At 41.8% G+C, this 23,234-nt stretch overlaps 1 protein-coding gene across 1 annotated transcript in view; it reads left to right on the top strand.

The window, feature by feature from the left end:
* Positions 1–4,175: 4,175 nt before the first annotated feature.
* LOC128453809 (collagen alpha-1(XIX) chain) overlaps positions 4,176–23,234 on the top strand; it is a 97,782-nt gene continuing 78,723 nt past the window's right edge. The window contains exons 1-10 of the mRNA XM_053436898.1: positions 4,176–4,324; positions 7,670–7,791; positions 8,411–8,485; positions 8,566–8,665; positions 13,447–13,570; positions 13,662–13,937; positions 14,477–14,557; positions 15,237–15,356; positions 15,916–15,978; positions 20,312–20,356. Of these exons, the coding sequence (XP_053292873.1) occupies positions 7,704–7,791; positions 8,411–8,485; positions 8,566–8,665; positions 13,447–13,570; positions 13,662–13,937; positions 14,477–14,557; positions 15,237–15,356; positions 15,916–15,978; positions 20,312–20,356 (972 nt within the window). The 5' untranslated portion in view covers positions 4,176–4,324; positions 7,670–7,703. The remainder of the gene's footprint in view (positions 4,325–7,669; positions 7,792–8,410; positions 8,486–8,565; positions 8,666–13,446; positions 13,571–13,661; positions 13,938–14,476; positions 14,558–15,236; positions 15,357–15,915; positions 15,979–20,311; positions 20,357–23,234) is intronic.

The raw sequence follows: 23,234 nt of genomic DNA, 5'->3' as shown, positions 1-23,234 counted from the left end.
TCATAACAGATCTGTTCAAATTCCCAAAATGAAAAACAAAGGAGCTTCCATTAATGCTTCCTAACTTATCTCCTTTACCATAGGAAAAACAGCACCATCTTTTAAGAATGGACAAGAGCAAATGCCCTCCCACAATTCATTGTGGCAGCAATATTTGTCGATGCACCTGGACAGACCCCATCTAGAGATAAAAGAGACAGAAAATCTGTTTAATTCTGCTGATACGATCCAGAGGTGATTTAAATCCTCACATTTGTCTCTGCAACTTCTGTTAGATCAAATTAGATCATGAAAAGCAAAACAAACCATAGATGCTTAAATGCACTGATCAAAAATCACCAGTGTAAAAACATCTATGCAAGATAAATTTCTGCCATTATGTCTTGGAATTCTATTCTTGTTGTGTCACGAGGGTGCCAAACATGTAAATGTGATGTCTTTGGGTCAGGATCAGCATGACCATCTGTTGCCTGCCACACCCCCCGTGTCCCCTGTTATCTGACTTTTCACTGAACTGTCTATGAAAGCCGAAATGCCATGAAAGAGATATCTCATATGCCAATTCCCCAGAAAAGCAACAAATATCTTGAGGTGTAAATCTCCCATTTGAGAAAATTTTGGGAAATCTGCTCTACAAGTTTTAAATTAATTCATTCCTGATCGCTGCTTTAGTTTATTCAGAGAAACAAAACAGCTCACATCCTTACTTGTACATATTGGAAACGTTGCCTTCTTTAGTTTTGTATCAATCAAATATCCAACTTTGTTACACCATATGGGATAAGATGATCCTTTATTAGCTCATAATGACAAATTTGCAGGATTACAGAAGCAAAAGTCAAAATAAGCATCAGTAAGTAATGAGTAACATGCAATACATGCAAGGAATAGAAAAATTCAGAAAAATATTAAATTGAATACGACTAATATATGCAATATAAAGACAGGAAAAATGTGTGCAGTTCAGAACATGTTCGGTGAATGGACTGCACATGAAACATTCATATTGCACAGAGAGATGAATATAGAACAGTGAATAATGCACAGTTAAGAGAGTTATGACAGAATCATCAAAAAAATATCACAGGTCAAAGCGATGGCCAGGCTCACTTAGTCCAAAGACACTCAAACACCAAGCATTTCACTTTGCAAGGAAATGTGTAAACATGGTCATGGTTGGATCATCCACAGACCACACTGTGAATACATTTGATTTGAACCTCCTACGCTCCTTGAGGCTTTTGAAAGCATCATTAATCGAAGATAACATATTTCACTCTTTCATTCACGTCTGGTTTCTGAAACCCACAGTTTGTCCTCACCCAGGGAGCAGAGACTAAGCTACAGCATAGCTGCCCACAACACTGTCCAAAAGAAGATAATGTAGGAGGATACAGAGTCTAAAAGTCTGAGGCCATTTCTCCATTAGAATATATGGAAATATGGTGTCAGAATTTCCGACTGCACCTACATGTTTGACTTTTATCAAAAGTTATTGAGCTCATTCTTACAATAAGAATGTTATTATTTCTAGGAAGAACAATTATAAACCCCATTCAGGAATCCACACTTTCAAATAACCGATGACGCCATCGACACTACATGTGCACATTACTGGGGAAAAAACAGATTGAGTGTTGTTAACCTTTGATTCATGCTGTGCAAGGGACATTTTGCTCCGAGAGATGTTCTCGCTTGGATAAAAATGTTCACAGAATACTTCTCACACAACAATAATCTCAAGGATATTTTAAAGCCGCCTGTCAGCGGTGGGGACCTTGGTGCTTATGAAATGTCACTCCGGTGAGCTTGGAAACTTTTACCTTGAAGCAGCAATTGGTGGGTTGCATTTGTCACCTGTTTTACACTGACACACACTCTGTCTTTTTAGTGACAGCAGAAGCACACAGGTTTAGGTGATGCAGTAACTGTATCTCAGGATGCAGTCCACAAAAAGCTTTGTCTAAATTTGTAAAAGTCAAAATGGTTACTTTCGCAAAATCAAAAAGGGTTTTGTTTCAATTCAGTAATGGAATTTGCACCATTTAATCAAAAGTGTGTCTGCGTCAAGTTAGACCTGGAAGTGACACATGCATTTTTGCATTGTGATACACGATATCAGCATACGCTAGTAAAAGGCAGGAATAAATCTTCTAGCACTGACCTTAAATGCTCTGATTTGAACTCTTTATGGACATGTACGATGTGACTGTTAAATCTTACATGATGTAGTTGCATCACGGTCCATGAAGAGGCAAAGGCAATTATCATTATTTCACCTTGGCCCCAGTTTTGCCCCAATCTTAAAGAGTGCGCAACCCAAATCACAAAATCCCCACATTTTTTTCGTGGCCCTGAACCTTTCAGATACTTTTAAAATTGATGATTTGAAGTTATCCATCACTGAGACTTCTTCTGCAAGCCCTACACAATAGAGGTAAGGAGATTTTCTTATGTATTTTGAATAGAAGAAATAGCTCCACTGTTGTGGGTTTAGTAGATGATATCTTGAAGAGGAGCTGGTGTTCCCTCTCAGCATGTCTGATTTAACTTGAATTACTTTATTCAATGTTAATACATCTGATTGAGAGGGGGTTATTTTGTTTAATCAGAGAACTTGTTCCTTTAACTGCCAAAAATCTGTGTTATCAACCCGTTAGTGGTAATAAAAGTTTTTTCTTGCGAGTAAAAGGAGAGCCAACACTGAGGGCTACACAATTCTCCAGAGAACAGTGGATGTGATACAGACTATCAGACTGAGAGGGGATAAACACATCAGCTCGGGTTGAATTTACATTACAATGGTACATCGCAGCAGAGAGACAGGAAAGTCAAAATTGGAGTTTCTATATTTGAATTAAAACACTCATCACCCCCACCACCCCTACAGGCAGACTATATTCTACAAATCTAGTGTAAACATCTATATTTATATAAAAATGTGGAATTATTGCCAACGGAAAATTCTATTCATTTACAGAAATGTCATTTTCCTATGCTTTTCTGCACTCAGCAAAAAAAAGAATAATGCAGCTACCAAAAATGTAATTCCCCTATGAGGGAGATCTAAATTAAATGTCTCAAGTTTTACATAAATACATATATATATTTATATATATACATACACACATATAAAGTCCTGAAGAAACATTAACCACTCGTATGTAAAATGCTTATATTCTGCATTCAATAGAAACAGCCTAAAGCCACCTGCTTCATTCCAATCACCAGTTGTTCTTTAAACTGTTTCCTCTTTGTGTCTTTTTTTTTGCCATCACAGTTTGGTAAAGAAGACATCTTTGTGTGTGTGTGTGTGTGTGTGTGTGTGTGTGTGTGTGTGTCCTGTGTGAAATGGGAGGGTGCATGGACATCATCTGTCCAAACAGTAGTGTGTGGAGTCTGAACACCTGTTTCTTACTGACCGGGTGTCTTCAACTGTTGGTGTGCTGTTTCAACAAAAGTGCAGCGACTCCTGCTCTGCTTTAACCTTCATGTGGTTCTCAGTAATAAAACAGTGTGGATGTACTGTGGAAACACTGACAGACCCATTTTCAACCTGGGCTTTGGGTACAGAGGAGAATTGATAGGCTGGGAGAGAGGACACTGATAAGGCTGTTGAAGCTGCATCAGAAACTCAGCCTGACACTTCCACAGTGGAGGGAATGTTGAAGTAGTTGCCTTCCCGTACGGCAGGATAGTATTGCCACATGGCATTTGCGTGTTCTGACTAAAATAGTATGAGCATGGAGCATGTTGCTGTAACACTGGGCCTGGCTTTGCAGCTGAGAGCTGTCACTCTATCATGCTGGATCCCCAATTCAGCAAACACAATGTGCTGTGGGGCATCATGTGATGAATAGACAGGTGTTGGTATTGTTCTCATACACTCACTTTGACCTGACAGATCTCATTGCCAGTAATGCACATTAATCCACCTTAAAGGGACAACAAATCCTATTCAGACAACTTGATAAGATGATAAAGCATCAAACAGTGTAATTCCCGCACCTGGCTCTGCTGAATGGGAGAGGTTTTGTTTGGACTCCCCGATGGGCATTTATTTCCCCCCTGATGTGAAAGCTTTCAGTGCGCGCTCCTCTTGTTTGCTCAAGTCTCAGCCGGTGCATCTCAGAAATAATGACAGAGTGGGAGGGCCACTCGGTGCAACTAATAAGGACCGAGATCCAGCGGGCGATCCCACTGTGACTTTTATTTCCAAGTCCTGGAATCCGGAATCGGACTGATTGGAATCACACATGGATTATGCGTCTTTCTCCGCGTTTGGTGCGTTTTTGCCATAGAGAGGAAACTTTGCCCCGCAACTGTAAGTACTCATCCCGCACGAATGCCTCAGCAGGATTAGAGATCGCTTCACAATGCAAAGGCAAGCGCGTTAACATGCTGAAAATCAATTTGAAACGGACCCACTGTGCGTATTCTGTCGCTTGGCACGCGGGACTTTGGATGTTTACGCATGGCTTGATATCTCTATAACTTGTGCGTAAAGTGGGAAGGGGATTGGGGATTTGTGAGCGCACCGCGACCGTAAACAGGCGCCGTTATGTCACTTGTTAACAGCAAAGTCCGAAATGTGGCGGATACTGCAGGAATATGATCCGATCTACGTGTGCCGTAATTAATAATACTAAAAAAAAAAAATCATCCAGCCAATCAGCGGTGGCGCAGAGCAACACGCTGCTTTGAATATCGCAAAGAGTTACAGTGAAGTTATTACCAGTTACTGAAAGTGGCTGAGTAAATGATGGAGAGACGGTAGTGTGTGTGAGTGTTTGTGTGTGTGTGTGTGTGTGTGTGTGTGTGTGTGTGTGCGTGTGTGAGAGTTTGTGTGTGTGTGTGTGTGTGTGTGTGTGTGTGTGTGTGTGTTTGTGTGCTTGCTCCAGATATTAGTCTTGTTATGGGGACCTAAATCATTCTCATTAAAGACAAGTAAATCATGGCGTTTTAAGGTGAATACATATTTAAGGATAGGTTAAGATTTGTCTCATGGAAAACAATGCAAATCCATGTAACGTCCTATGAAGTCCTATAAGCCTGGTCCCAATGAGGCACAATGTAATTTCTGAAGTCCTAAATCTTAGGGGTAAGATGTAGATTATGGTTAAGTTAGGTTAAAGTTAGAGTTAGGAATGGATTGGTCGTAGTGAAGGTTTGTGTTAAGATGCGAATTGTGGTTAGATTAAGGTTTCAATTAGACATTAATTAAGTTAAGATAAGGTTTTGGTTTGCCTGTACACAATGAATGGGAGTTGTGTGTGTGTGTGTGTGTGTGTGTGTGTGTGTGTGTGTGTGTGTGTGTGTGTGTGTGTGTGTGTGTGACCAAAGCCTAAAAATCCACACCCACAGGAATGAAATCGATTCCGATTTACAGCAGATGGTGCAGCAGCATTGCTCGCTTCAAGTGGATGAGGTACAATAACGTGTGGGTTTCAAAGCACCACATTTAACTCCTGCACAGAATCCTCAACAACAAGGGTCAGTCATGTAAAGATTGTGGAGTGCCTGTGACTGCAGGGCTAGAGGTGAGGGAGCCGCCTTGTGCTGCGTGCATTTGCAGAAACTGTGGGAATGCCGTGCGCCTTCACACAGACAGGGAACGTGATACCTCTGTAGTTGCTACTCGTCTGCGGCCCATGCATGGCTGCAGTTGTAAGTGGCGTGGTCACTTCATCTCCATGCGCCATGACGGCTTACTGTAGGGCCCGCACGCCCAACTTTGTGATCCGGCAGAGGGAGAAGGCACAAGTGCTCGGGAAGAGTGGATGGGAATTAATCATTTGGGGCGAAATTAATTTGGATAAGAAGGTGGCTGTTAAAGACCGAGGCTAAAAATACTGTTGGTCACACTTATGTGACACTGGGCATATAAATTAACTGAATGTGTTGTGGCGGCTATTGTGGTCGTTGGAGGTCAAGTTCAGTGCTCAGCTCTGTCTTCCGTGGCGGTTTGTTCCTCGGTGGAAATGGATGAGTGTGAAACAGGAAGGGAGGCTTAAGGGGATTGCACACTGAGAAAAGCAGGTTACATTATGACTTTAATGAATTGCCTGCGCCGCATTTAATATACGCTTAACGAACAAGGAATTAAGTGTGTTGTTAGAAGAGAATAATCACCCACACAAATTGATTTGAACATATTCGCGTGTTTGCATATAAAGTGCCACTTTATGAAGCAGGGTGTAGGGTTATATGGAGCTTCTTCTTCCTTTTCTTCATCTTCTATATCTTCTTCTTCTTCTTCTTCTTCTTCTTGAAGGTCCTTGAAATAAAGCCGCGTGAAATTGGATGCAGAGTAATCCAGAAATTACTCACAATGTCTAGACAGTGAGTAGTCTCAGTGTACTTTATTGATTGTACTTCAGAACAGATTGCCTCGCCTTCTTTGCAATGGCGCGACATTAATGCCGGAGATGTTGGTTTGGCAGCGAAGTCATGTGGTTGTAAGAGTCCCACTTGTAACTGGAGGTTTCCAGGTTTGATCCCTTCCGCGTGACGTCCTTGATCGAGACGCACCGCTGACAGCTCCCACATCAAACCCAACAGCCTGTTAATGGAGCAACCCAGTGACAAAGATCAAGGCTTTGTCGCGAGAGACCTAAGAACAGGCCTAGCAACAAACATCCCAGTATACTCGAGTATTGTAAATAAACCTCCTCTGGAGATACCCTGGGACACATGCTGTAAACTTAATCAGGAGTAATGATGAATGACGACCACTTAAACCTGCCGAGTTAATGAATTTAGATAAACACCAGACACAGCAACACCAGCCCATTGTGTTGTCTTTATCTTCGATGGAGTGTATCGGCACAATTCCACCGCCAATTTGTGGCGTCGAGACCCTAATGAATTATAAACTGTCTGCGGAGAACGAGAGGCAGCTCGGCTCGCCGGCTATCAATTGAAATCTTAACATAAACAGAGGTTAGAGTATAATGATTTAGCTGCCGTATAGACATCTCCATTCATCACTGTACGGCAGGTGTTCATGAAGCTAATGAATGAAGAACTCACAAGTGCATTCTCCATGTGGAGTAACTTGACATAAATACATTAGGAGGCTTTCAGGGACCCCTGAGTGGGTTGGAGAGCGGGGCTGTAAAAGATTCAATTCAGGGTTGATTTACAGTTAAGTTGCACTTAAGTTTAAGTTGCTAAAATGAAAAGATAAGATTAGCAGACAGAGTGTGAGATAAAGGAGTGAAACTGTTTTAATTGTATTCATCTTAGTTTGTTTAGCAATCAAACAAACTTTGGTTTTTTATAGTGCTGTAGCTGGATGAATCCAACTGTGGCCAACGTTGCTGTTTGTACGCAGCAGAATAAGGTTTTCTAATTGAAATGAGTAGAATACTTGCAAGTATGTTTGCAACTTTACTTCAAGAACTTACATCAAATTGTACTAATTAAGTTTGCTTCAATTATACTAAACAGCGGATATAAATACAATTCATCACTTTAATTCAACGGAAAAACATAACTTTTGTAAGTTTAACAGTTTTGTGTACCTCTGCTGATAGTTGCATGCAGAATATGACTTGAATAAGATTAGTTTTTCTGGAATCTGCCTCTTTCAGTTTTTATCAAACCTTAAGATTGTATTTAACTGAATTGTGAAATAAGAATATATGTGTATTCTGTTTGCATCCAGGTTTTCAAGTGGACTACGTTCTAGTGTCGGAGCCATGTTGTGCTCGCTGAGATGGACTGTTGTCCTCTGGAGTTTAAACATCATTCACTGCACGTTTGGAATGGCAGTGAGTGAACAGACAGGTTTGTGTGGTTGTTGTCCTTTTGTGTGTCAAAATAGAGCCGTCAAGGTTTTGTTTATAAATTGAATGTTCTCTTGTTGTTGCTTCAAAGAATATACACACAGACAGGAAGACGTGTTGAAATGTGATGATAAAAATAAAATACTCCTAGGGTAATCATTTTTAAAAACTAGTGATGCATTCAAAAACATCTGTAAATTTATATAATAATGTGAACAGTGTTAATAGTGTTTAAAGTGTTTCTTATCACTATTCTTTGGGTAATGTATTTGTCTGAAAAAGACTCTGGTAAAAACTAAAACTTTGGGAAATTATTACAGGACAATCAGTATTAAGAATGCCAGCCTCCATTCATTGAGGTTTTATGGGATGTAATGTAGCCTCTAAATCACATCTCGGTCTCAGTTGGGTATTTTCCCTTATTTTAAAATATTAATGAAAAGAAAAAGTAAATTGATCTCCTTCTCTGATGTGGATTTTTCACAAGTGTTTTTTTTTATGATAGGAAATGCAATGGGGAAATGATATTTCCTTCCCGATGCTACTATTCTAAACTGTCTTCAACCATAAATGAACATCAATACTCAGCACTAACAGCCCCTCTGTGGCTTTCCCTCCAGACGGCTCTTGTCCCCCTCTGAGCGTGGAGGAGCGCAGGTTTACCGATGCTTTAGATCGTCCCTTGGAAATCACAGGTATGTCCCCGACCGAGCCCAGTTGATCTCTACGTATGTCCACATCCGCCTGTTTAACTGAGGTCACACATTGTTCACAGGATTCGATCTCACAGAAAAGTTTCTTCTTCGAAAGGGCACGATCACGGAAGACCTGCCGTCCTTTCGTTTAGGAAGCAGTCCACTTATTAAGCCGACAAAGTGAGTATCATGTATGTTTACACGCTTACGTGGGTTTGTTTTCTGCATCGCTTGGGTTCCGGATGCTGTCTCCTGGTTCATTACATTGTTTGAGGATAAGTCAGACAGACAGTCTCCATGTCAGCCACCACTTGGTAATTAATCTTCCTATACGCTGTTTCATTTATACCTCTCCCTCTCTCTTGCTGTGAAAACCGCAGCACAATCCAGGCGTGCTGTCAGACGCAGTCATTCATGTGTGGCCGAGGTATTAAACGGCAGTCTTCATTTGGATCAACACTCAGGCTGCTGCTGTTTTCCTCCCTTATGAACACGTTCTCAATATGGAGTCCCTGTTATTTCTAACTCCACCTGTAAAAAAAAAGCTGAAATATTACTTCTATAATGGGTTTTTGTTGTGCAAACACAAGCGAGAGGTTTGACTTTAGTTTTTTCTTGAGATCCAGTGATTTTGTACGAAGAAGAAAAGAAAAAAAGCAAACCCCAGCGTAGTAATAACTGAATTTCATGAAAGGATTGACTTGAGGCAATCCAGATTTACTCTTCCCCGCTCAGAGCGATCGTTCCATTTGCCTCGGCTAATAAGGGCAAGCTGTGAGGTGTACTGTTACGCAGGGAATCATTTGAACAGAATTAATATATAATACACTTATTCTAGAAAATCTCATAAGGGCAAAAGGGAATGGAAAAAGTGTGAGCACCTACATTACGAGAGGAATATCAAAATCACGACACAAATGGCACGCTGAGGTCCTATGCCCTGGGGACCTTTATTCTCCTGGTAAACCTGGACATCTTGATATACATTGGAAATTTGAATATTTTTTTCCCATCAGCTGTATTAAGTTTGACCAGAGGAGCATAAAAAACCAGTGGCTGCCAATCCAGGCGATAGAGTGACGTTTTGGACCAGAACAAACACATGTATTTTGAGATGTCCATTGTTTTTTTGCCCTCAGGTTGCATCTGTGAAAGATAACACCTTGTCATTCTCCGGGGAGGCGAGGCTATTTTGAGTTGTTTTACATGACAAGAAACTGTAAACATTTACTGCCACTCTCTCGTTGGCGAGGGGAAGGCATCTTTGAGCCAGGTGATTTGTGATCCCTCTCTCCCCTGTTCAGTCAGCCGGCCGAAAATACATTTACCTCAGTCCTTCCCTCCGTCTGGACCCGTAGAGCAAGAAGATGCTGCTTCTCAATGACACTGCTGACAGTGTCATTGGTTATAGTGGTGAGACTGCGATCCCTCTCATATCCAATTATCTAAGTACTTTGACAGGTGATACGGCATGTCAGCTGAGGAAGGAGAGCAACGGAGGCCCCTCTGCCCCGAGCCGCAGCCAGTAAAGCATCGCTCGCTTTACTTTCAGGATATGCAGAGATGGATGCTCGACTCTCCAGATCTGGCTAATGTTCATGTCAGCTCTTGGGTACAATATATATTACGGTGCGTGGATCAGAGCTGCAACACCCGGTGGAACATTTGTATTGGCTGACAAATCTCCCTATAATCTGCAGCTTGTATTCATAGTATGCCCCCCGTGCTGTATCAAAGCACAGTGATGGCAGCTCCGGCGACATGTCTTTGGAAACACGAATGTTTGGCCTTGCCCTGTTTACATTCTTCTGCCCCGCATTCATATCTGACTGCGACAACATCGTGGAGTGAGGTGTTATTCAATTCCGATTCTGTTGGATGGATGCGTTTGACCTTGCCGTCACTCTAGAGCGACATTCGTTGATTCACCGCCTCGTCTCTGTATCCACGCACACCTCCACACAGAGGTAGAGGCCACATAAAGACATCAATGATTCACTATCATGTGCCCACCGTATAACATCTTATACATGAAAGTCTACAAAACAACTTCTGTGGTCTCCATTTTGTTTACTTCAATACAACAGTAGCAAGACGTGTTGATGTTCTTTCGTGCATGTGCATCATTTTCAGGACCATGACCCATTCACCAGATAATTAGATCTGAGCAATGAATCCTAATTGAGGACTAAGGCTTGCACTTGTAGCTTGCCTTCACTTACTCAAAATCGGGATTAGTTTAAAAGTTGTTGTTGTGATATTTTTTGTCATAACAGTGATTTTGTATTCATGGTCAAATGCAAATTTTGTTAAAACAACTCCATGTTCATCAGAGGTATCAGAGTCATCTCAATACATTTTACAGCATGGTGGCAGATCACACATTTTTAAATCAGTGTGTTTTCGGTGGCGTGGCGTTTCCTGCAGCGCCACGTCTCCGTCAGGTGTGTGTGTGCAGAGGAACACATATTTACACGGGAATGATGATAACAGCAGCAGGCTAACACACCTCAGCTACACTCATTTGCATAAAGTCTCAGTCCTGCAGATCACAGGCGGGTTTGATTTGGCTCGATCAGTGGCAGGCACCTATCACTCTGTCATGCAGCACTTCCATGTCAAAACAGGAAAGAGGCGCCCCGCTGAGAGGAAGTTATAGTCCTCGCTCGCTTGAATGATGCACTCAGCTCAGAAACTGACGTGGTGGAGGCCACTTTGATCCGGTGGAGGATTGAGTGTCGGCGATAGGGATGCGAGCCAACTAGGCTCACATTTGAGCTTTGATTGTTTCAGCGACGGCAATCTGATTCCTCCGACTCATTTAAACGAATCCTCTTGGATGGGATTCCCTGCAGGCGGCCAGGACACTAAAGCCGCTTCCGGGAGATTCTCGAGCAGACCGGTAGTGTTGCTGTGACATTCTGTCAAACCATTGTCTCTGATTATACAAGCAGCAGCTTCAGCCAAGCAAATATGCTTGGTCAAGGACGCGTTCCAAGAGCGCTGACGGTTTCCAGACAGCACATGGTCGCTCCCGATGAAAGTGGAATTACTTCTGATTATAACTCTTCTGGCAGCCGTGGTGCTGCTCTGTGACCTATTGTGCTTCTCCTGCTTATTGTTATGGATGTGCTCTATTTCCCGAAACACAGCACATATGTGCCGTTAACTGGTGGCTCAAAGAAATGTTACTCAAGAAGATATCTCTCTTCCTCACTACCGGGGCTGTTTCGTCGGTTTTTGCTTTTGCTATTTCACATTGTAGAATCCAACCCTATACAATACAAAGCTGACTCTAATCCAGGAGACGGTGATGCTTCCCCCGGAACATGTTTGCCAATGCAAATGAGTTATATACAAATTGGCAACGTCCCTGTATATTGTAGAAACTGGTGGATGGGATATGAGCAAAAAAAAAATTACGAATGCTCTTTCTTTTCATTCACTCATCATCATTTACATAAACATACATGGTCGTGTTTCTCCAAAGAATCAGGCAAAAACAACCATCAAACCAACCAATCAGTGAGCTTTGAGTCTTAGCCGTTTAGCCACAGACGGCAGTCAGCACGAGGTTAAGAACTTTGACCCTGTGGTCTCCCGGAGATCAGGTGTGCTGACAGACCGTGTTTTGAAATCAGAGCAGACTTCTTAAAGAAGGGTGTGAACCTCAGAAGCCCGAACAGAAAAAAACTCCCTTGCAGTGTGTTCTGCAGAGTTTGTATTCAATTTGCTTAAATATATTAATGCCCACTAGTTGCACTGGCTGCATAAGATCTTGGATTTTCTAATTTACATTTTGTTCTTTATATGTTCTTATCTGTCTCTTATAATAATGTGTAATACATTAGGTACGAGAAGTTGCTGTGTACTGTGTTGATTCTGAAATATTCTGTTTAATATATTTTGTAAAGCCTCATTTTTATAAATTGCCGTGCCACTTTTCATATTGAATCGCTGCTGAAACAGTCCTTTAGCCCCCGGGCAGCGGATAACCTTCCCCCGTCCCCGGCCTCTCGCAGAGGCAGTTGATTTTTTTCGGGGGAGCTCTAACTCGGCGTATTTATCATTTTAGTCATGTACCATTTACAGCAAAATCTCAAAGAATTCGAGGGACACAGTGGAAGCGGGTGTGAAGCTCAGAGAGAATAGGAGATGATATATTGGAGTGAAAACTAATTTCCAACCTGTCTGGAGAAACTCTTTCCCCCTCCCACCTCCCCCCAAGCAGTGCGCGGGCTCCTCAACGACCTTATCGTTGCATTATTATTTTTGCTGATATTGATTTATTATGTTTATGCTCCTCCACTTTTGACTGCTACTCTGAGCCTGGAGTAAGGGTTGGGGTTAGAATATATTCATTTTATTTGAGTGTATCAAACAGGAAGGGAGGTGCAGGCGTTGGCTGAGAGAGGAGTTAGAGAATAAACTGTAATTCATTTGAGAGCGGTTGTAATAATATTTGAAATATATATTGTCTTTCCTCTATACACCCTATTCCTTCTGCATATGTTGCTCTTGTTGAAAATACATTTTCATCTGTGGACACAGTATTTTTTCACATAAAGCCATGACGACATTGCACTAGACGTCCATAACCCTTTAACTGTGGCACATGGTATCTCAGCGAGGGAAAAAGATTGGCTCCTGTGACTTTGGATCAATTTCTGCGCGTTTTCATTATCTGAATGACACGGGGGGAGCCAGTATAAAATTCATCAAGCTAAATGGAATCAAGTTTGTCAGGATTATTTATGTGAACGTCTCCTCAGCGGGAGGATATTGAAATGTTTTATCGATCATTGAAGTTGATTGGCTGGTTCATTGTTGAGGCCCTGAAAGAGTTTACGGTCACTATCGAGAAATGAGGCTTGACACTGTTGTCCTTCATTTATACAATATTTGAATGATTCAAAATGTTCATTTGTGAAATGTGACTGTGTTTTATCATGTTTGTTTAGATTCATATTTCAAAATGGACTTTCAAGTGAGTACTCCCTCGTCACCACCTTCCGGGTCAGAAGAACGACAAAAAAAGACCGCTGGTATCTTTGGCAGATTTTCGACCAATCAGGAGGCAGTCAGGTGGGTGTCACTTTACATTTTTAATGTCGTACAGCCAGTTCCGGTATCCACTACTCCAAAATGATGGGATGGCTGTTTCTTTGCCCCGCAGGTGTCCGTTGTGGTCGACGGCGGCAAGAAGGTGGTGGAGTTCTCCTTCCAGGGTCTGCTGAAGAACACCCTGCGCTACACATTCAAGAGCCGAGACCTGCACGCCCTCTTCGATCGGCAGTGGCACAAGCTGAGCGTCTCCGTGCAGAGCAACATTGTCTCCATTTACATGGACTGCAAGCTCATAGAACGGAGGCTGACCGATGAGAAGGACGACTTGGACCCCAGTGGGCGAACGCTCATCACCACACGGGTGGAGGATGGACGGCCTGTAGATGTACGTCAGGAGCTAAACACGTTCTGTTTGTCTTATTTAAGGTTTTACCTCAGTTTTGCTCCGGTGGTTGTTTACTTTCTCAAAGCATTTGAGAGATATTCAAAACACGCTTCAAGGGCATGTTTTCTTAATCAGTGTAAATCCTGTATTGTGACACACAGTATGTGTTACACTCATTCTCAGAGGGCCCTGCGAGTGCTAAAATAACATTAGGTCAGCTATGCCATTCGGTCACCCAATACTTATGAGCAGAACCCGGCTTAAGTAGCATTAACAGCTGACTCCACATGATTTGTAAAGCTGTAAGTCAGTACAACAGAAAAAAATGACACTATGGAAGTGTGAAGCTGCAGCATCCAGACAGAAGAGGAAGCCTTGTTAGACCTGTGGGCCCCGCTGCTTAGTTTAGGTTCAGACGTGATGTTTACGAAGTGTTTCACAGGTGAAGAAAATCCAGAGATCCGAGATTTACAGGTCAAAAGAGAAGTGTAATGTGAATGTGGAGCTGTGGTCTCATAATGAGAGCTGTTTTTCCACAGATTGAACTCAGGCTATTTCTAATCTACTGTGACCCCTATATGGCGGAGATGGAAAATTGCTGTGAGCTGCTGGAACCAAAGGTAAAATGTTTTAATATCTCTGCTCAGCACTAACACCTGCAGTTTACAGTCGACGGAATGACAAGAAGTAATGCGTCTGTTGGATTTATGTCAGTTTTCCTGACCGTTATTATTCGAAATCTATTTTATTACTAATGAGACGATATATTACATGTGTGCTTTCGAAATTCAGGACCCTGTGATGTAATGCAGTGATTTAGTGCGTCTATGATTTAAGTACATTCAGCGTATGTCAGTATCAGAGTGAACAGTGAACTTTGACCGGTACAGTTTGATCAGAAAATGAAAGTGTAACAAGGTTTTGGTCGTTTTGCCCACGAGGGCTCGTGTCCCCTGATAGAAACCAAATAACACAGATCTTCCATCACCTTCTAATCAATAAGGGCTAATGGAACAGCGATTTCAAATGGAGAGTTGACCTTTGACCCCTTCAGCATGATATGTCATCATAAGCAAGCTGTCATTTCAGTGTAAAGTTACTGCGAGGGAATTGGCACAACCTTGGAAAGGGATCAGTGGCTGTGAGACTGAAAGTACAACCGGCTGCTCGGTGCTTTCTAAGTTTCGCTGCGTTGTTGTTTTTGTTATTTGATATATTTTTTCATAAATGCTGGTAAACTGTGCTGCATTGATGGACAGTGGATGGCATCTTAACAGTGCAATTTTTCTATTGATCCAGTGTGAAGCCAAGAAGACGCTTAATGGGACTTCCACTCCCCCGGTGACGGAGAAGCTTCCCCAGATGCTTTCTCAGCCGGTCCTGCAGTCAATGGACAGATGTCTCTGTCCGGCAGAAAAGGTACAATCAATCAACAAGGGCCTCTAATTGAGAAAGAGTCTATTGTAACTGAAAGAGCACTGATTTACATGTGCTAATACTGGCACTTAACAGCCGTTTAGAGGTGTTTGCCAAAGCTACTTTAGACGTAATCTTTTAGAAAAATTGAACAATTATTGAAAGATGTCCAAGTGTGGTGGATCTGCACTCTGCTGTGTGAAAATGTAAAAAGGATTCTTTAAACTGCAAAACATTTGCTTAGATTAAGATTCAAACCTTTTAACATGTTTTGGTTTGTATATTTAAATATATATTTTGCCACTATAGAGATACACATAATTTATATCAGTAGAAATACATTTCAGATGTAAAGATAGACACAAGCGGTGCTCTGATTCTATAAAAACTTTATTTGTAAGGTAATTTAACCTAATTTGTTTTGCTTCACAGATGAATATGTGCAAAGACCTATGAATATAGGTCTTTATTTCAGTTTTCTTAATTTTTATTAATTAAATATGATAATGAAACAAATGCATCTGAAATGTTTTCATCCTACTGATGTTTACTGTGTTTACAGGGAGATGCGGGTCTTCCAGGGATAGTCGGACTAGCAGGAGAAAAGGGGGATACGGGAGACAAGGTATAAACCAAAAAAAATTATGATTTGATACCTGCACGTATGTATTCATGCTTTTTGTTAAGTGAATGTTAATCATACAGTATTCACATTGGGCCGTCATGTTGTAAATAACTGCTGCACTGGGTGTTCTCTGCGGACAGTAGGGGACGCTTCTAGAGGACAGTTACAAGGTCTAAATGCCACGAAAGACAGCGAATTCCAGTGGGACGAATTTACACTTTGTCATAAACTCATTGTCAGAGGACGAGATATACGTCTCTCTCTTCTCTCTCTCTCTCTCTCTCTCTCTCTCTCTCTCTCTCTCTCTCTCTCTCTCTCTCTCTCTCTCTCTCTCTCTCTCTCTCGCTCTCTCTCTTTCAAGTTTCATGTGCTGCGTCCAAGGTCCTCGAGAGACGCTACCATACAATTATCCTCATAAGGTGAATCTCCCAAGGTGCGTGAGCTGGGAGAGCACACGTTTGCTCAATCACTAGACAAATAGGTGTGGTTAAAAAAATTGAAGGATAATTTTCTTCATGACAGCTCAAGAGACAGGTGGAATAAACAGTAAAGGCCCCCCGTCACTGAAATTGATGGGTGTTGGTTTGAAGACAACAAAAACATAAACATACCACCCAGCACCCTGAATAGAACTGTGTGGAGTATAAACCCCTCTTGGCCGCCTGTACAAGGTTAAAAACAGAACCAGGGGAGAGCACGTTTGACTATGAATGGAATTCATAGAGATGAACAGGTGGTGGTTTCTGTACTCGTGATAAAACCAAACGGCTCCTGGGCTCAGTGAGTACAGCAACCGACTGTACCAATTAGTTTTGTTAATGTGTGATAATTGGCCTCTAATGATTCTTAATTGACCTGGCAGGAATCAACCTTTGAGCTGTAATGTGTCTCTGTGTGTGTGTGTGTGTGTGTGTGTGTGTGTGTGTGTTGGTTGTAATTGTGATTGATTACTTGACATGACTATATTCGGAGAATGAGAATACGTCATCCCATTTCACAAAAGGGCGTCATGTGTAGTCAACACTGTGACGTGTTTTCATGGTCTAACGCAGGACTCACACTTGTGCATTGGCGGCTTCATCCGAAGCTCTGCTCATTCACTCTAAATGGGGTGGCACCGTGACAGCGTTGGAGCTCTGTTGTGTTACGTTCATGCAACAGCAGAGACACTAGCCGATCAAATCATATTCAAACAAATTCTCTGGCACTTGTTAATCAAATCATGTTAAATACAGGTCCTCTCTGACGTCAACTGTCAAAATGTGTCTGGAAAGAGGAGGCAGAGGCAGCTGGTGATTCTGGTGTGTGTTCATCTCCAGCTTCGCATTGACAGCGAGCACAAATGTTTACACATGCATACGTGTGCGTTCAACATTACACTTTTACAAATAGCCGTACATCTCCCTAGTAAGAGTTGACCCGACGCTTTTTTTTTCTGCCATGACCACCTCTGTAAAAAAATTAAGTGATTGTACTTATCACTATATCACTGAGCTGTTATGATGCTATTTAATAATTCACCTACACTGTTCAGGTGCAGAGGCCATTCCATTTGTCTCCGCTCCATTATTTCTACAGGACCCGTCTTGTGCCCTAACCCATGCTGTTAACACCTGAAATCTAATTCCAGCAAATCAATACTTGGCACCATTTGTTTACTTACTGAACAACAGAATTCATAACAAATCCTATTACAGGCCAGAACACTAAATCAATGAAGTACACACTCAGGTCTGAGACCTCAATGGTGGCAAACTGGCCCAATCAGACAACCACACCTAGCTGTATATGGACATCCTAGTGCATAGATAAACTAGTACACAAAATTTTGATTTAAAGACAGTTTGTTCTTTTGTAAAGAAATGTGATTATGGAGTTATCTATCTGACTCTTCCTGTGCCTTGTGGTCCTCCATCATTGGGTCTTCTTCATCTTCACCATCATCATCTTCATTTAAACATCCCTTTCTCCTCTTCTCGTCTTATTCTATCCGCTGATAGTTAAACAGATTGTAGAGAGTGGAGAGCATCGTCACCAGGTTCCTGACTTTCATATGGGACCTCTCTGTACCTCCATGCTGTTACTGAAAAGTAGAGGTTTTCACTGCAGCCTCTTTTTAGTGTGGGAAAAGGCTCTTCATGTTTCAATCTTGACCTAAGAAATCTCAGGCAGGGAGATGTTTGTTTAAATGATGAAGGAAATCAGTACTTTAACTGGCAGAGCAGTTTATGTGCCACTTTGAACGGATAATTTAATTCACCCGATTTAGAATTTGAATGAGTCAACAGAAACCACACTTGCTGTGTTTGACTAAACAGTTTCGGTGAGACATAATTTTACCAATGAATAAATGGCAGGGGGTAAAGATAGACTGTGAATTAAAAATACAAGGCAGAGCTGCAAATGATAGGACGTCACGCAGGACATGCTGGATGCCAACCCTCTGAATCTGGCTACAACTACGGCGAAGTGAACAACTGGAAACGAAATCCTCCTCCTGAGCGAGAGCATCAGATAGTCTGAGACATCAAAATGTCACTAATCATCGAGTTGAAATGTTTTCATGTCTTGCTGCTTTCGCAGATGTTCGCTGAGAGGAAAACAGCAGAAAAGTAGTTTATTCTGAGCCGTCTGTGCAGTATATCAGAAAATGTGCCTTGACAGAATGATGTGCGGCCATTTCTTTTATTTGCAGTGACCTTGTTGCACATGAATCTGCCTGGTGGATTCCGGTGGCAGTGCAGCTCTGTTGAAGAATATTTAATTGATATTGATCCCTAGATTTCCAGGGGACATCCAAAATTACAAATAAAGGGCTGCACTGTTTCAGTCACAGCAGATACTGTCGATAAATTAAGCTCATGAGGCTCCTGATATGCATCTCCTTTTGTGTACGATTAAACAAATAGTCAGAGTAGGTTTATTAACAATTTGGCTTGACTTTGTGGAGATTAATCAAAGACATCTGGGCAATTTAGAGCATTAAAACGCCCTTAATGAGAACTGTAGGCCGATCACTGTGACCTACACACAGCGCTCCTCGGGAAAGTGTATGGGGATTACTTTGGCTGCATTACTCCAACTGAAAGTAATTTATCCTCCATTACAACACAGGTTTGATGGAGAATTCAAACGCACTGCGAAGGGATTAAACTGCTCTGATTAATCCAGAATCCCTCAGGAAATTAAACAGATAAGTAGTGGGTTATAAGAATGCAGCTTACTTGAAAGGAAATCCATTTTATATGGCCTCGCACATAAACCCTGGTATTACTAGATCTACAGCTCCTGCATTTACATGCAAAAGGAGAGAGGAAAACAGTTAAAATGGTGAAATTAAAAACTTCTTCCACTTTTACAATACCCTTAATTTATTTTTTTTGCACCATTCACAGCGCTCCTGCCCTCATGGCTTGTGTTTTCAATTAGGAACCTCTAATTCAATTTATACCCCTTGTACCTCCAAAGTGAATTATACCAGGACTTTTATTTAGCGCGTTTTTTTATTGGACTGACACTAAATTTTGATTAGCTTTCAAAACCTGCTGTTGTTCCAATTGTATCTGCAGAGTGTTAAAATGTTATTAGCTTTTCATTAAGGTGGACTTGTGCTTGTGATTGAATAGAAAAAATTAAAGACTGAATGGAGAGGACTGTGAAATATACCTCCAATTCCCATATAGATTTTAATGGCTGAGTCCATGGAAACTAATGCATCCATGCCACATGCTTAATATCGTTTTTTTATGGATCAGATGCTAACCAGTTATAAAATGTAGACTGAACGTGCTGTGGAGAATAATGGATTAACAACCCACGGCACAGAGATGGCGTTTCAGCTATCAGGCATTTTTTGTTCTTCCATCAAACCTATTGAGTTCTAACAAACAAACAAAGTGCTTGTAATGGAGATGTAACCATGAATGGGCATCTTTTAATTAGATCCTTGGTTTGCAGTAACTTCTGTGTTTGCTTAATGTAGTGCATAACTACCTACCTCCATCTTAACACCTTTTATTTTCCTTTTCGGTTCCATTGCAACCGCAGCTAACAAGCTTTTCATTCCTTTCTTGACTGCTCCTCTCCCTTTATGAATACAATTGTCAAATCAATGCAATGACCCATAACAAGGTTCAGATTCATGCTTTCCAGTTGTTTGGGAAACAGTATCCTGACCTGCAGCTGCTGAGCCCTCGTGTCAGCAGGAACCTATGGAACAGCTGTCTGTGGAGCTGCGGCCGCTGAAGAAATGACAAGTCTTCATGAAGCCTGTCCTCTAATGTGTGAACGACAGACCTTTTGCTAATTGTACCGTGTGCTGTTTGTGTCACAGGGGGACCTGGGGGAAGCCGGGCCGACAGGAAACCTAGGACATAAGGTAGGAGACTCAAGTAGCAACTCAGTGAGAGCGGTGGGGATCTGTGCATGGTGCTCAGCCCCCCTTGGTTTGCTCCATGCTGGCCACAGTTTTCAAAAAAAGTGGAAGAAACCAATTATGTTCAAACTATGCCTCATCCCCTCATATAACATGAATAGGTCTGTAGAGCTCTAGAAGGGGAACGCATAGTAAACCTAGGCTATGTTTACACATTATTAGACGTTTGATAGATACATAGACACCGGCTAATTTCTTTTCTTTTAAGTGCTTTATTTTTTAGGTTAATTTATTGATTATTTTAACAAATAAAATACAAAGTGTGTCAGAAACAACTTACCTAGCCCTAATCAGCTTTTCAGTATCTGGCTGGAAGCCTTGTTTCTTTTGGATGGAGTGTTTAACTCATTTTAACCATGTCCAACAACACTGTGTTGGCTTTCAGAGCCCAGTCTAGCTGTTGTATCTAAAAGTATCTTTGGAGCTGCTTTGCTCTGTGATGGACATGGACTCACTCTGAATCTTAACTTTTAATGGTTTATTTTTTCCTTTTTATAAAGTTAGTGCTGTGAGTCTAAAAATCATTTTTGGTTTGTTGCCTGTTTTCAGATCCAGTGAATAGCAGGCGGCTCTATCTTTTTTTTTTATCGTCGAGTGATTTATGGAGTCTGTCAGTGCCCTTTTCTGAGATGATTTTCTAACATCACTGGATGAAATCATTGGCTTGCCTTGTGTTGACCCCCTCAAACCACCACAGACAGCAAAGCAATGTCAAAATCAAATTAAACCAACAAATGGGTGCCTGCTCTGCTGAGGGGGGGGGGGGGGGGGGTGCTGCTGCAACGACCCGAGTTTACTCCCGAGCTTCTGGCTTGGCCGGGGGGGCCCCAGTGGATACAGTTGGCAGTCTTCCTGGGTAGGAGGCCAGAAATGGATCATGTCCTCGTCGCTGTAATAGCATCTTCTACGGGATGGTCTGGCCGTCTGAGTCTGGGGGGGGGGGGGGGTTGCGATCCTAGTGTGAAGTGTCTCAGTTATTCCCCCTTTGCTGTTGGGTGAAAAACAAATGACTTGCATTACTCAATGCGTATTTGAGGCAGCATGTCACCGTCTCCTCAGACACTCAGTGGAGGTGAGGAGTGAAAAGTGGAACATTGCCACAGAGTCCAGAGACTTAAATTGTGAGAAAAATGCATATTTCTTAAATGGAAACTTTCAGACTGGCCAAGTGCTGTTTTGTGTAATTTATTTTTTGCTATTAGTACCCTGAAAAGCACGGGAAATTGCCACATGCTCTGAATTAAATGATGGTTTACTAGAATAACATCTCTGCGGCTTTCATACTGTGTTGTATGATATTGTCATCGGTAAGATTGTTGGAAATTACAAGAAGCCTCTTGGACGTGTTGATCGGTTTTAGTGAGGGGGGGGGGGGCAGGTCCAGTCACAAGGTACCACCACTTGGTGTAATGCCAGTATGTGGGTGTAGCTTCCATAGCTTAAAGTGAGAATGTCCTGTAGTGTCTTAATGAAAGACAGAGTGGAGGATTATGAGTCTGTTATTGGAAATAAAAGTGGAAAACACATTTATCATAGATATTTAATGGCATATTTGAGATATCAATTGTACTGTAGCCTGCGTTTGAAGTATCAGTGTTATATATAGGAGCATTCCTGGATGCCATAATCCTCAACCCACCGGAGATGTTGACATATTTGCTCATGACCCTTGATACATGGAATACGGAACGGCACTTAATGGCACCGCTCTCACCACTGCTGCTCTCCCAGATGAGGTTCAGGAGGCGGCTAAAGCTCTTTCGTTACACAACAGCGCACAGGAAAAGTCTGCATCTGGAGCAGGAGCAGCATTATTGATATGATGCTAATTCACAGCAACATGCTTTATGGTATTTTATACCGGCGCTCACTGCCTTGTCAATAAAGCATTTTTATTTGTCAGTTTGTTTCATAAAACCTGTTTATCGTGCAATTCACCGCATGTTTTGTTGCATATTGAATATGAGAGTTTTTTTATATCATTTTTACATCTATTTATTTTAAATTTATAGACAAATGGAAACATGTTCAGTACAAATTGAACAAGGAACCTCCAGCGGAAATCGTGCCTTTGGACCAACCCAAGACAACCACTGTTGCAGGTTCCTCTGGTAGCCTGATGCAGCTGTCGATATTACAGGAGTTACGATATGATCGACCTTGGACACTTTACTACGGCAGTTTGCCTGAGTTTTACGGGCCAGCTGAGGTCATGAAACTGTATAGGTTACACTCTCCATAACCGAGCCAGCAAGTTCCGAGACCTGTCGCACATTTCTGGCACAGCGTGTGGAAAGTGAGGGGCTGGGTAGCTTGAGAAGAATCAGTGATCGGGAAGATATTTGTAGAAATAAGCCTGTAAGAGGTTATATTTGTGGAAATGAGCCCCAAATAGTTTATTCCCTGACTACATATAATCTTACGCTTTCTATTGACTGAAGCTTGAGCTGAAATAATGCAGCGAGCTCGCAATGCAAACAATGTGGCTGTGAATTTATATCTGATTTCCCGAATTATGTTTTTTGTATCTGTATCAATGCAGTGCAAATGTGTTGCTCTTTGCTCAGAGCCCAATTTGAAGGACCTGTGAGTTGTAGACTTCAGGATTGAACTTAATTCTACCAATGTGGTCAGGACAACAGGTTCCAGATACTGTCACCCTCCTTAGCACAGTTTAACTCTAGTTACTGGAGCTGCATTTAGAATATTATTTTTTTTTACTGTCAACACAGAGCACATGATGCTGTGCGATGGTCCCACGGTTTCCCTGGTAGTATCTTAGTGTTTGTGTTACTGTTGACAATTGTTGTAACCACACTTT

The sequence above is a fragment of the Pleuronectes platessa genome, chromosome 12 (genome assembly GCF_947347685.1).
Source record: "Pleuronectes platessa chromosome 12, fPlePla1.1, whole genome shotgun sequence".
NCBI lineage: Eukaryota > Metazoa > Chordata > Actinopteri > Pleuronectiformes > Pleuronectidae > Pleuronectes > Pleuronectes platessa.
Note: the sequence above shows the minus strand (reverse complement) of the source record. Positions and strands in the feature narration are given on the sequence as shown.